Source organism: Montipora capricornis, chromosome 12 (assembly GCF_036669925.1).
Source record: "Montipora capricornis isolate CH-2021 chromosome 12, ASM3666992v2, whole genome shotgun sequence".
Classification (NCBI taxonomy): Eukaryota; Metazoa; Cnidaria; class Anthozoa; order Scleractinia; family Acroporidae; genus Montipora; species Montipora capricornis.
In genome coordinates, this window is record NC_090894.1 from 25,074,577 (window position 1) to 25,086,722 (window position 12,146).

Genomic DNA, 12,146 nt, shown 5'->3' on the forward strand with positions numbered 1-12,146 from the left:
ATAACTCTGAGAAAATAAAAATAAATTTGATTGATCTCGCTATTCATCATGCTTTTACATTTACTCATATAAATATACAAAATGATCAGATTTAAGTCAGGGTTCTTGAGCAATTGAGCACGGAACGATGAATTTCGCATATCTCCCTACGCTTAGCCTGCGCAGCAAGCGTTTCCGCAGGGCACAGAAAAGAAATATTGAGAAGCAGGCTTTTTCGATGTTTTAACCTAGGAAAAAATGGGGCGAGAGCAATAAGGAAGAAAGTGGGGAGGGGGAGAAAACCTTCCCTCCTCTCTCCCTCCCCCCTTGGTCAAAAGTTCTCTTCTGTGAAACCCAACGGAAACGCTTGCTACGCAGGCCGTCCCATTTTTACACCACACTAGAATTCCTGATCAGCAGATGCTACACATTTTAAAAACAGCAATGACGGTTTTCACTTCATGCACCGGGTTTACACCAGCGCTTTTTAATCGCAACTTAACGGGCGTCAAAAATGGCACGAGTTGCTGCGCCAAAAATCGCTCGTCTAAACGGGCGTCCAAACCATCGGGGAAAGTGGAAGTCCAGTGGCAGCAAATTACCAGAACTTTCATCTAAAAACATTTCATTTTCAGACATTTCCCTGTCTAAAACGTCTTAAAATCTTATTTTTTTTTATAGTAGAGGTCAACGATAGAAATCATGTGACACTAAATTTGTTTACTTTGGCACCTCTACTTTCTATCGACAACAGTGCAAAGTTAGCGAAGACCACTAAGGAAGAAAGGCTGAGATCTCCACACCCTCATTCACAATGGATGAAATCGTAGGTGGACAAGTCAACCATTGTTTCGAAATGGCGTCGGGCAAAGCAACTGAATACGCCGGAATGTATGGCAAGGGAGGTGAACAAAAGAAAACATTTGAGCGGATACAGAAAGATGAGAAGACCAAGCAAACATCATTGGAACCACCTGTAAACTCCAACAAACAGTTTGATTCAGTGATGTTCTCGAGACCGCTGCGTTTCATGGTAGCTGGTTTAGTCGTCTGCTTTCTCACTGCTGCTGCATCTTTTGGTTTGGCTCTAACGATCATGTTTCGCATCTCCCTGATCACCTCATCGGAAGCCGTCACCTCACGAGGTAAAACACAATTTTGCAGCTTACAATTTTGATATGATATTTAATGAGTGCCTAACTTAGTTCTTGTTTAAGCGACTTTCCCCTGTTCAGACAGGTCCTTCTCAGCAAAATCCTAGCATGGGTGTTTTTTTACCATATTTGGCAGTAGTATAGTACTCGGGGGTATGAAAGCTTTTTTTGAAAAAAATGGACCAACTCGGTTTTCGGCAAAACGATGGCCGAGAATATTCCTAAACGAGTTGATGTGAGACTTGTAAATGATGAAAGTAAATAATTAAAACTAAGACCAACTAAGACCAACTAAGACCAGGACTTGTAAAATATTGACATGGATCAATTTTATAGTACTGAAGACACGTAGTTCTAACGTTTTCAAACACATCGGCTAATAAAAGGATGTCTGATTTTAAAGTCGTGGTAATCACCTATTGTTTTGAGGGTGAATGTATTCCAAACATTTTGTGCCTATTTTAATATTGTTTATCTGTAATGTGTTCGTCATTTAGAATACCGTGGAAGTCATCTTTTGACGGTAGTTGTGTGACATTGAATTTATCAAAACTGACCATCTGGTCATAGAGATAAACCCCATTTTGTTTCATTAAGCAAATATGTTCACTTTTGAATATTTGTGATACGTACTTGAAACTTTCATTAGACAAAATGCTTACTAGTCAGTTATCTAGACTTGAGCTCATGAACTGGAAACTATCAAGAAAAACTAAATGTTTTCCAAGCATGAAAGCCATATACTTTTCCATGCTATTTGATATGCAGTTGACACTCATTTAAATGCTTTCTCCTTTCTTGTTTTTGTAAGTATGTTTCTTGGCTATTTCACAAATATTTGCATTACAAAATGATTGTCATGCCCTCTGAGATTGTGGAAAATTACGGGAATTTTGATTGTTTCGTGACCTATTTTAAGTTTAAGATTACAGTCTTGGTGAGCAGATCCTCTGTATTTTCCGGTAATGTGACAAAGATATGCAGTCTCCACATACTTTTTATCACAAATATGACAACTATCAGCAGATTTGAAATCTTTTTCATCTTTGTGAGTCATTGTCAAAGGTTTGCTAATTTTTTTTCTTTATTGTTTGCATAAATGACGAATGGTGTAGGTAACTGTTTGTGAAAATTATTGAATTTCAGTGTGTACTTGTTGTTACCTTTTGGAGGCATTTGAATTGCTTGTTCTCCATTTACCACGATACAATTAGTCTTATGATTGTTTAGTACATCATCACTGCTTAAACATTGCAAACAATACATGCAGAAATATTTCCTTTCTTTGTTTTTCGTCTTATTAAAGGAGAACTGAAGGCTAGAAGATCAAACTTTTTTGTGTCTTATTATTATCGAAATATAACGTCCTTTACCTAAACAAACAGGAAAAATCCTTTTTCATCTTGAAAGGCCTTGAATTTGCCCAAAATCTTTGGTTGTTTTTTCAATTTGAACGCCCGCCATTTTGTTTGCTTTTCCTTCCGGTTACTTCCAAAAAAGGAATGTCAGCCGCCATGTTGTGACGTCATTGCGCACAAGCAAGCAGCTGGTTTTCACTGTAATCTTCTGTTATCGTTCTCAACATAGTACTCCGCTTTCTTCGTCGTTAATACACGTAAGTTTATGGCAGAACTTGAACCATATTCTTTCGATCCAATGCGAGAAAGTTCAGGATCGCAGGAAGAGGAAGCAACCGAAAGGGAAGGCTCAAGATGGGGAAATACGACTTGGTGCAGCTGTGATTTTTGCTTTAACCGGGAGGCCGGGACAGCAAGAAAAGGAATGCATCTGCTGCCGCGATATAGAGGAGCTATGAACAAATCTCAGGTGAATTGATTGTATTCAAAAGGCAATAAAAACAACTTGATTACTAAGAGATTCTGTTGGCTGCTTTGTTTTGTCTGTCATTTCGATTCAATTTGAGAAACTATTCGTTGTGTAACGCAGCATTCTAGCTTTTCGACCGTGTTTACAAAGAAAAGTGCTATAAACTGCCATCGCGGGTCTGAGTGCTGCGATTAATGAACAACATGTATGTAAACACATAAGCTCTGTTCGTAGTTTTGCGAATTTTCAAACTTCAATTAAACATCTTTGTGATCGTTGTCGAGTTTATAAAACCCAGCTTGAAGTGCGAATGCAAATCACGAAATAACGTGTCCCAGTTGCTTGCAAAAACAACCTTTCGGTTCACTTCTCCGGCGCATGGTTTGCCACTGCAATCTCCCGACTAAAGAAAACATTACTCACTGGGGATAAATGGAATCGCAAAGTTTTTCATCATTTCATCAATTACATGCAATTGTCGCATCGACCGCTGTGGCCAAGACACCTTCAAAACAGGAGGGTTCGAAATGATCCGAACAGATGTGACAGGGCTGGATATTTGGCTAGTTTTTTCTTCTAAATTCGGATGATCCATTCTTCGAGAAGGACTTCATTTTAAAGAGGGAAACGATGAGAGTTCTACTAGAACAGCCCACATTAGCGCACTGAACCATTTTTCAAGTTTCCCGCGTTCAAGCAAGTGAGCGCAATGACGTCACGCATAGCGCCCAAGCCTGCTATAGTACAGCCAAAATGGCGGACTTCCATCGAGTGACCAATACGGATCTCCCTGGCCTCATAAAAACGTCAAAATGTAAGGAACCCCTCAAATACTCGAATATTTCCTTTAACTAAGTCAGGCACGACAAATTTGGCGAAGGAAAAAATGTTTCATTTTTATCTTCAGTTCTCCTTTAAGGACGGTGCCTACTATTGTTATTGCGCATACGTTCTGCGCATCTCGAGATACTCTGGTTTGCTATTGCTAGTGCTTATTAATACAGGGATATTTTTGCGCGGTTCAAAACTATGCGGAGAAAGCAGTACTTAGCAAGTGATCTTGGTATCCAAAAAGAAAATTGGGGGTAACCATGCATTTTTCAGAGATAATTGAGCTTCAATTTGGAAAAGAACGCCACTCATTGCTTTGTATTTTAAAACTTTTTACAATTATTGTTGATTAATTATCTTCGAAAAATGTGTGGTTACCCCCAATTTTCTGTTTGGTTTTCAATAACACTTGTTAAGATCTGCTCTTGCCGCATATTCAGTAAACCGAGCGAGTACAAGAGTGAGCGTTAAGAGCCGTCTACCGCGATACGAGAGGTTCATACGATGAGCTTTTGAGAAGAGCTAAACCCACGACACTAGGCTGTCGTCGATTGCAGGATATAGCCATAATTATGTATAAGGTAAAGCACAATATATGCCCTCCGTACATAAAGGACACTTTTAAGTTAAATAATCCTTGCTATGGGCTCAGAAATTCTGGTGACTTTTTTATTCCTCGATACAACACAACAACTTACGGGAGACATAGCCTAAGATATGTGGGTCCAGTAATATGGTCTAAATTAAGCAAAGATGTAAAAAACGCAGAATCAATTTACAGCTTTAAAAAGAAAATTCGTAAGTTAGGTCTTGAACGAGTAATCACAGAGGGCTGTAAAAACGGCTTCCTATGTTGTGCATAAACGACATTTTATAGACAATAAGGACATCCCCTAGCCAATAAGTACTATTTTATATGATAAATCCGAATACGTTTTACAGATATGCTTTTATAGTATGTATGTTTTTGTAAATCTTTTTCTTTGTAAATATTTTTTTAATTAGTTAGAGCTGATAGTATTTTAATTTAGTGTCCCCTATTAGTAGGCCTTGCAGGACCAGCTAGAAGACTTGACACTGAAATAAATTTTGTCATCATCATCATCGCGCAAAAATACCTTTGCATTAGTAGGTACCGTCCTTAACCATAAATTCATTAAAATCTTTAACGAGCTCATTATGTTTGTTTTCCCCCTCAGTGATAATTATTAGTAGAAGATTCATTTGATCTTCGAACTTTTCTTTTGATACATAGATTCGAAATGGCTGCTTATCTTCATAACCAAAGACGTTGATATTGATACTATTCTGCTTTTCAATTTTATTATTCTGTTTTTGTTAGTTACTGGAAACTCAATTCCTTGGTAATTTAATTTTTCAATAAATACTTGAATATATGATGATCCTTTCAACAGGTTGTATTTAGCCATATTTCATGGCTGTCGATTGATTTCATAGTCTAAACAGATCCTTTTGAAATCCAACATTGGATTTTATTTAGTATCTCTTCGATTGAATTAGATCAATCCAGATTAATGGATAAATCAATTATTATTAATGACTGTCTAGGTTTTACAGTTGTTGTCTTTCATTTCATCCAGTTGTTTCCTAAGGTACAATTCAGTACCTCTCCTAGTGTCTACAAGCTGTTTTAATCTATCTTTCTTATATCTGATATTAACCTCAAATGATTTGGTATATGGAGGGGATATTACATGGCCGCGCGTAGATACGAAATTTCTCTTCGAGTGTTGAAAAATATTTCGCTATCACAGCGTAACGAAAAAACCCAAAAGGATACTCTGGTCCGAGCAAAACTCTAACGACGCACTATCATTTGCGAACAGCAGGAGTCGCCCACGCCCGTCAACATTTTTTAACACGAAAATGTGCAGATCAGCTACGGTATATAAACCAACCTCAGTCCTTGTTGAGACTGGGTTACCATGTGGTAATCTAATCAGAAAATGAGTGGAATTTTTCTGTTTATTTTTTTTTCAATATAATGAAAAAGTTGCGCAATAGGTCTTTCCAATCTCTCCCTTGGTAAGTATTCTCTTTATACGCAGAGTCTTTCGGTAGGTTTCAGGGGGGTAGTAGAAATGCGTAGATTTTATCCGGTGGACACAGTCGAATATTTAATTGCTGGTTTTCACTCACGTGATCAACAGCCACGTTTTTCGAAAAAAAAAAAAGGACGCGTTTGCATAATAATAGAGTTAAATTCCCGGAGGATTTGGTCGGGGCACCAACATGGCCGCCTTTTCTTTGTTTAGGGCCACCAACATGGCGTTCGTGACGTCATGTAAAAACCGAGAATTAACCTGCGATGGCGTCGAAGTCATTACGACGCGAATGGCGTTTTGGTGGATCGTTAAACAAAATATACCCTTATGGGGCTCCAGAATGGAACGTCCATTGGATAAACAAGACAGGCGCTGAAAAATAAATTTCAAGTAAACGGCAAATTCTCTGGTAACTTTTTCGGGTTGGATATCAGAGTAAGGAATCGAACACCTTGAATGGATGTGTCAGATATGTGTTTACAATTTTGTGGCTATTTATAATTTTATTTATTTGTACTCAACTCTGCACAGTCTTCAGGTACAAAAACAATTTGAAATTTGAAATTTAAAATTTGAATTCTTGTTAGTCAAAGATTATTTGAAAGAAAGCTTGTTGTCCATTTGAAAGAAATGGCTCTTCGGTGAAGGGTTTGCCCAACAGGGTTTGCCCAACAGTGTTCCCGCCAGTGTTACAGTGCTCCATTTCCATAGAGCGTTTGTTCTGTGGGTATAATTAATGAAACTACAAAGCTGGCCGTGCGTACGAAAATAAGGGAAGTAAGTGCAATGTAAGTATATGAATAGCACTTCTTTTAATAGTACTCATTCGAAAAAGTATGTTTTGGGGGTAGTCCATGGACTAGGAGTTAGTGTTTTGTCCACCACCATCGTGGCATCCTTCCAGATTCACGGAATGGTCTTAATTTTGGTATTACCACGAAGAAGAAAGCAACGGAAACCCGTTATATTCTACTCAGTGTTTATACAGCTACACAGTTATCATAAATAGATCGAAGACTGCCCGTAAACCCCCTGTAAACTGCGAGGCAAGTGTTAAAATGAGAAGGTTCAGCTGTTTGCACGTCAATCTTGCGAAAGTCCTGATAACTTCATTAACAGCGCGTTTTGAAATTACATATCTTCGCGCTAAAAATGCTTTGGGAATCTAAAAGAGCAATTTGTCTTCCAAACCCTTGATTATCTAGAAAATACATTGCGTACCACATACTTTAATAACACGCTAATTTTGAGTTGTTTTTCATTTACTTAAAATAGCGCTAGATAAATTAAATCAGATTCTGTAAAGTAAATAGTCCAGAATTGCTCTTATTTCTTCAAACAAAAATATTGATATAGATCGTCAAGGTTTTGTAAGCGTTGTTGTGCTAGACTACTTTCTTGTTTTGAGCAAAAGTTCAGAATTTGTCTAAAAAATTCCGTGTGCCAAAGTGGCATTTTAAAAATGAAATTCGGTCATTATCGATTTTCTCAAAAAAATAAATTGATGTTGAGCCAAACGAATAGAGTAGTAATTCATGTCACACCAAGGTCTTCCAAACATGGGAGTTTATTTCCCGATTTTATTTTTGAGCTGTTGCCGCGATATTCCGGAAATGTTCGATTCTTGGTAACATAATAAACTCTTGGTGAAATTATAAAATTAATCGAGACTTACCAGTAAGTTGAAGTTTGATTAGGATTATATCCTGCCATCATCAGTCTGAAACGAATGGGTCACATGAGTCACACGAGATGCGCATGCGCAGACCCAGTCAGTATTCAACGAGAGTGGCACAGGAAAACAATAGAAGCAACGAAGGAACAGAGAGTGTAGGATACGGGCATGTGACTCCTTCGTTCCAGACTGATGACAGGATAGAATCCTAATCAAGCTTCAACTTTCAGGTAAGCCTCGTTTAATTTTATAATTCTATCCTGTCAATCAGTCAATGTCACTACGGAGTCACTTTCAAAGTCCTGTGCCACGAGTACAAACTTAGAGAAATAAAGAGGCAAATGTAAATAAACCTCCTAAACTTTATTGAACTGTCAAAAATTAACCGCATGGTTCAATAGTTTTGTGATAAAATTTCTCAAAGGTACCAGAGTTGGACCATCCCGCAGCTTTCATAATTTCTGTAATACTGAAACCCTTCACTTCACATGCAGATCGGGTGCTATGACTAGTGTACATAGTATCGATACCTGCAGATTTCATGACTTGTTTGGTCCACCTAGAAATCGTACTCCTTGATACAGCTTTGTGAGGCTTTATGTAACTAATCAACAGTTGTCATTGGCCATTTCTTAGATCCCTAGTTCCACTAAGATACTATTTAAGCCTACTTTTCATATGTCAGACGATCGGGGATTTCACAGTTTCCCGACCGCCCTAGATTTTGCCGACATATGGGGAAATCGCCAGACCCTTGTCCCAGATTCTCCCGATAGCGGCCTTGGCGGAAAATGGAAAGTGCGCCAAAAAAAATGAAACTATCGCCGACTTCTCCGACAGTACAAATCTGAGTTTTCATATGTCGGGAATGATCGCAAACGATCGAAAAAATCTGGGACATGTCGGGAAAATAGAAACGCTTTCTATTTTCCCGATTCGTCGTCGACCATACCAGATTATCGGGAATGTCTACGATAAATGGTTTTCATTAGTCGGCAAAATCTGGGACGGTCGGGTGCGAAATCCCTGATCGTCTGGGATTTTCCCGACAAATGAAAACGAGGCTTTAAGGTGTTCAAACACACAAAGGTTTTTGTCCTCCTTAAAAGCGTGCAGTACGATTGGTTCCAAATGCGCTCCAGGTTTAGATGGTTTTAGCTTGTGCATAACAGTTATTCTGTACTTGTCGTCAAATGCTTGAATGTAGTTCACATCCAAAGAATATATGGTTTGCCCACGCTGAGCCGTTGTCAAACATAATAGCTTTGTGAGCTTTAACGAAAGGTCGTTATGGGTCAGCTTGCAAGCAAAATCAAAGGTCTTAAGAAAATGAAGTACAATGTTAAAATTCCAAATCTGCGTGTACTTAGGGAGGGCTGCCCTCAATTCATAAATCCCCTTTACGCAGCGACAAACTAAGGGGTGTTCCGCAAATTTGCTGCCATCATTCAGGGTGACAATCGACGATAACGCGGAACAAGCCGTGTGAACGGGCACTACAGCCTAAACCAGAACGAAACAGTCTCACCAAAAACTCAACACCCTGATTTATACCAGGCCAAGAAACATCAACAGCATTCTCATTGCAGTAGCTGAGCCATTTTGTTAGATATGCTTGGTATTGCTTTGTAGTTCCAGTTCTCCATGAAGCCATTAGAACTTCCTTAGCACTTAGTGATGGACCATAGTTGTCTAAGCTGTCCCTGATTGAGCTTGTGCCACAGAGGGTGAATCGCCTCGAGATGGCTTAGAAGCCTGAGAAGATCCTTTCTGGCTTTCAAGATTACCCTTTTCTTCATTAACATTTGTGTTACCACCCTTGCGTAGGCCAGTCTGGGAGGATGCAAAAACCTGTGGCTTTCTCTGCTACTATTTTACTCAGGACAGCTGGGATAACACTAAAGGGAGGGACAGCATAGAACATTACGCTAGACCAATCCAATTTACACGCATCTATGGCAAAGGTGGATGGATCGGGTTTGAAGGACGTGACGCAAACAGGTCAATTTCCGGGGTAAAGTCTAACTCGTTTAGTGCATCTTGTAGAGAGAATGTCGTTGACATCCATTGTTTCCTTTTGGTTGCGGCGAGATTCAAAGTCGGCAACAAAATTTTTGTGTACCGGGTATATGAGCTACACTTATCCAGATGTTTCTTTCAAGGCACCATTCCCAAATTTCCTTTGCCATAAAATTCCAAGAATGAGAATGGCTGGATCCCATATGGTTGATAACACTAAGAGCTCTTGAGATGTCACTCATAATTCTGATGTGAGTATTAGATTTGTCATAAGCAAAGGTTTTCAAAACCATGAGAATGGCATACGTTTCAAGATAGTTTATGTGATGTAAAGACTCGTCATACGTCCATTTTCCCCCGTGGAGATGTCATCCAGTACGACACCCCAGCCGAGAATAGATGCATCGCTAGTTATTGTCAACTCCTGTTATATATACCACATTAAATGCATTTTATACATTAGCTATCCACCATTTCAATTCCTTTGATGCCTCCTTTGATAAGGACATGTATGCATCAAAATTACCTTTGTTGGTTTTAAGGGCTTGGGATTTGTCAACTTCCAAATTCCTTTAGTATAAAGGTAGGTAAGCGCTTTCCGAGCCAATGACCCAACACGCCGGTGCTTATCCTCGGTTTTAGTAGCATTAAGCGACTAGGAGAATTTTTTAAACCCCTCCCCCCCCCCCCCCTCCTGGATGGGACGAGAGGCCATCGCAGTGTGACCCCCCGCCGTTCGCCCGTACCCTATGATACCCCTGGGTGAAGAGAGGCATCGTGGGAGGAAAGTGTCTTGCCCAAGAACCCAACACAATGTCCCCGGCCAGGACCCGAACCACTCGATCCGGAGTCGAGCACACCAGCCACGAGGCCACCGCACCTCCCTTTCAAATTCCTATAGCATAAAGGCCCATGCACAACACGAAGACAGATGGCCACTATTTGCCCAATCACCCGTGCCACTTGTCGAATGGTTACCTTAGAGTCTTGTAATAAGAGCGCACAAGACCGCTTCAAATTCACTGCTTTCTCCTTTGTCAACATTACAGTCATAGTCAACGTAACGGGTTTAGCACGAAACCAAGAACAACTATTCTCTTAGTAGGCACTAAGACTGATGTACTATAAATCCCAATTTTTCAAGTAGTAAGTTAGTTTTAATTACATTTCTGATGCAATCTTCATAAGTGCAGCCTTGCAGATAAAGATCATCCAAATGTGCAACAGATATATGGCCCTTGGCATGTAAGTGTGCAAGGACTGGTTTCAATAACTTAGTAAATTTCCTGGGGACACAAGATAAGCCATTTTGTAAGCAAGTAAATTGAAACACCTGTCTCTTCCATTTGAAAGATACCAGCTTACGATATGATGCTGTGATAGGGATTGAATAATAAGAATCCTTAAGGTCAATACTAGCCATAAAACAACTGGCAGCTAACAACTTGGCGATAGTATGCAAAGAATCCATTTTGAAATGGTGGTACACAATCAGTGAGTTGAATTTCTTAAGGTTTAATATCGCGCCTGTATGATCCATCCTTTTTAGGTGTGAGAAATATGCTACAGCGTGTATGTTGATGGGTATATTCAACCTCTTGATCTCTTCTATTTGACTCATGGTCATTAATTTTTGGGTAGGCAGCCAGTGTTGAACAGGTCCTTCAATACAATCGATGTGTACTCCTGACACATCAGACAAAACTTTCTCATCATTAGTTATTTCAGTCCAGCCTACAAAATTGGTAGTTGTTCAGCTGCTACAGGTTAATTTGAAATTCAGGTTGAAATGGGATAACAAAGAATGCAAGAACTGTTCAAAGACACTTATTGAGTTTCATATCTCTTTTAACCTCTCAATTATTTGCTGCCTGTCCTTTGGCCCTGTGGTTTCTGGTGCCTGTACGCTTTGGAATGGCTTTTCCACAAAGAATTCCTGTTTCGAGATTTGTTACGGTAGTTACTGAACCCACCGCGGTCCTTGCCACTGAGGCGGTAGTTCCCACTGGGAGGTTTCTTGCTGGGTGGGTTAGTCACTGAGCGACTAATTTTACAAGCCTCTTTAACATCTTTCAGCTGTTTCGCTATATCATCACCCACCAAATAGATACTGATTGTTTGCAGGCACTTCAATGGCGCAAATGGATTTGTATTCGGGCCTGAGGGTTGGCTGTATCTGATCCCGTCTCAACTGGGCTGATTGTATATTCAAATGCCCCAACATTGCCAAGCTATTGACAGACTTTGTAATCAAATCAGTATTATTCTGAGTATTATTTGCCAACCAATCTGTGATTTGCAAATTACGTGGTTATTTTACGTACAAGCTGCGGAACGCTGGCCATTTCCAGGTCCGTTTTTCTCTGCGCGGCACGCAATTAATAATAGTAATAATAATAATAATAATAATAATAACTGGCAGTGCTAATTACCCTTTTCTCGTAGTCTTGGGGACTGAATTGCGAAAGAGCGCAGCTTATGATATCGGGCTGAGAGCATACGAAGGCGCCTCTGGCAGCCGCTCTACAGTCCATGTTTGATGTCAGCGCCCAGCACCAAAGGCAGATGGTAATTAGATGTGAGTTGATTATGATG

At 39.7% G+C, this 12,146-nt stretch overlaps 1 protein-coding gene across 2 annotated transcripts in view; it reads left to right on the top strand.

Annotated features, from left to right (window-relative positions):
* The first annotated feature begins 530 nt into the window (after window positions 1–530).
* Window positions 531–12,146, top strand: part of LOC138025242 (uncharacterized) — a 43,266-nt gene continuing 31,650 nt past the window's right edge. Inside the window, exon 1 of one of the 2 annotated variants that reach the window (XR_011127155.1) lies at window positions 531–1,124. Coding sequence is in view for 1 of the 2 variants with exons in the window: in XM_068872471.1 (XP_068728572.1) it covers window positions 794–1,124 (331 nt within the window). In the remaining variant the exon portion in view is untranslated. The remainder of the gene's footprint in view (window positions 1,125–12,146) is intronic. The other variant, XM_068872471.1, reaches the window with a different exon arrangement.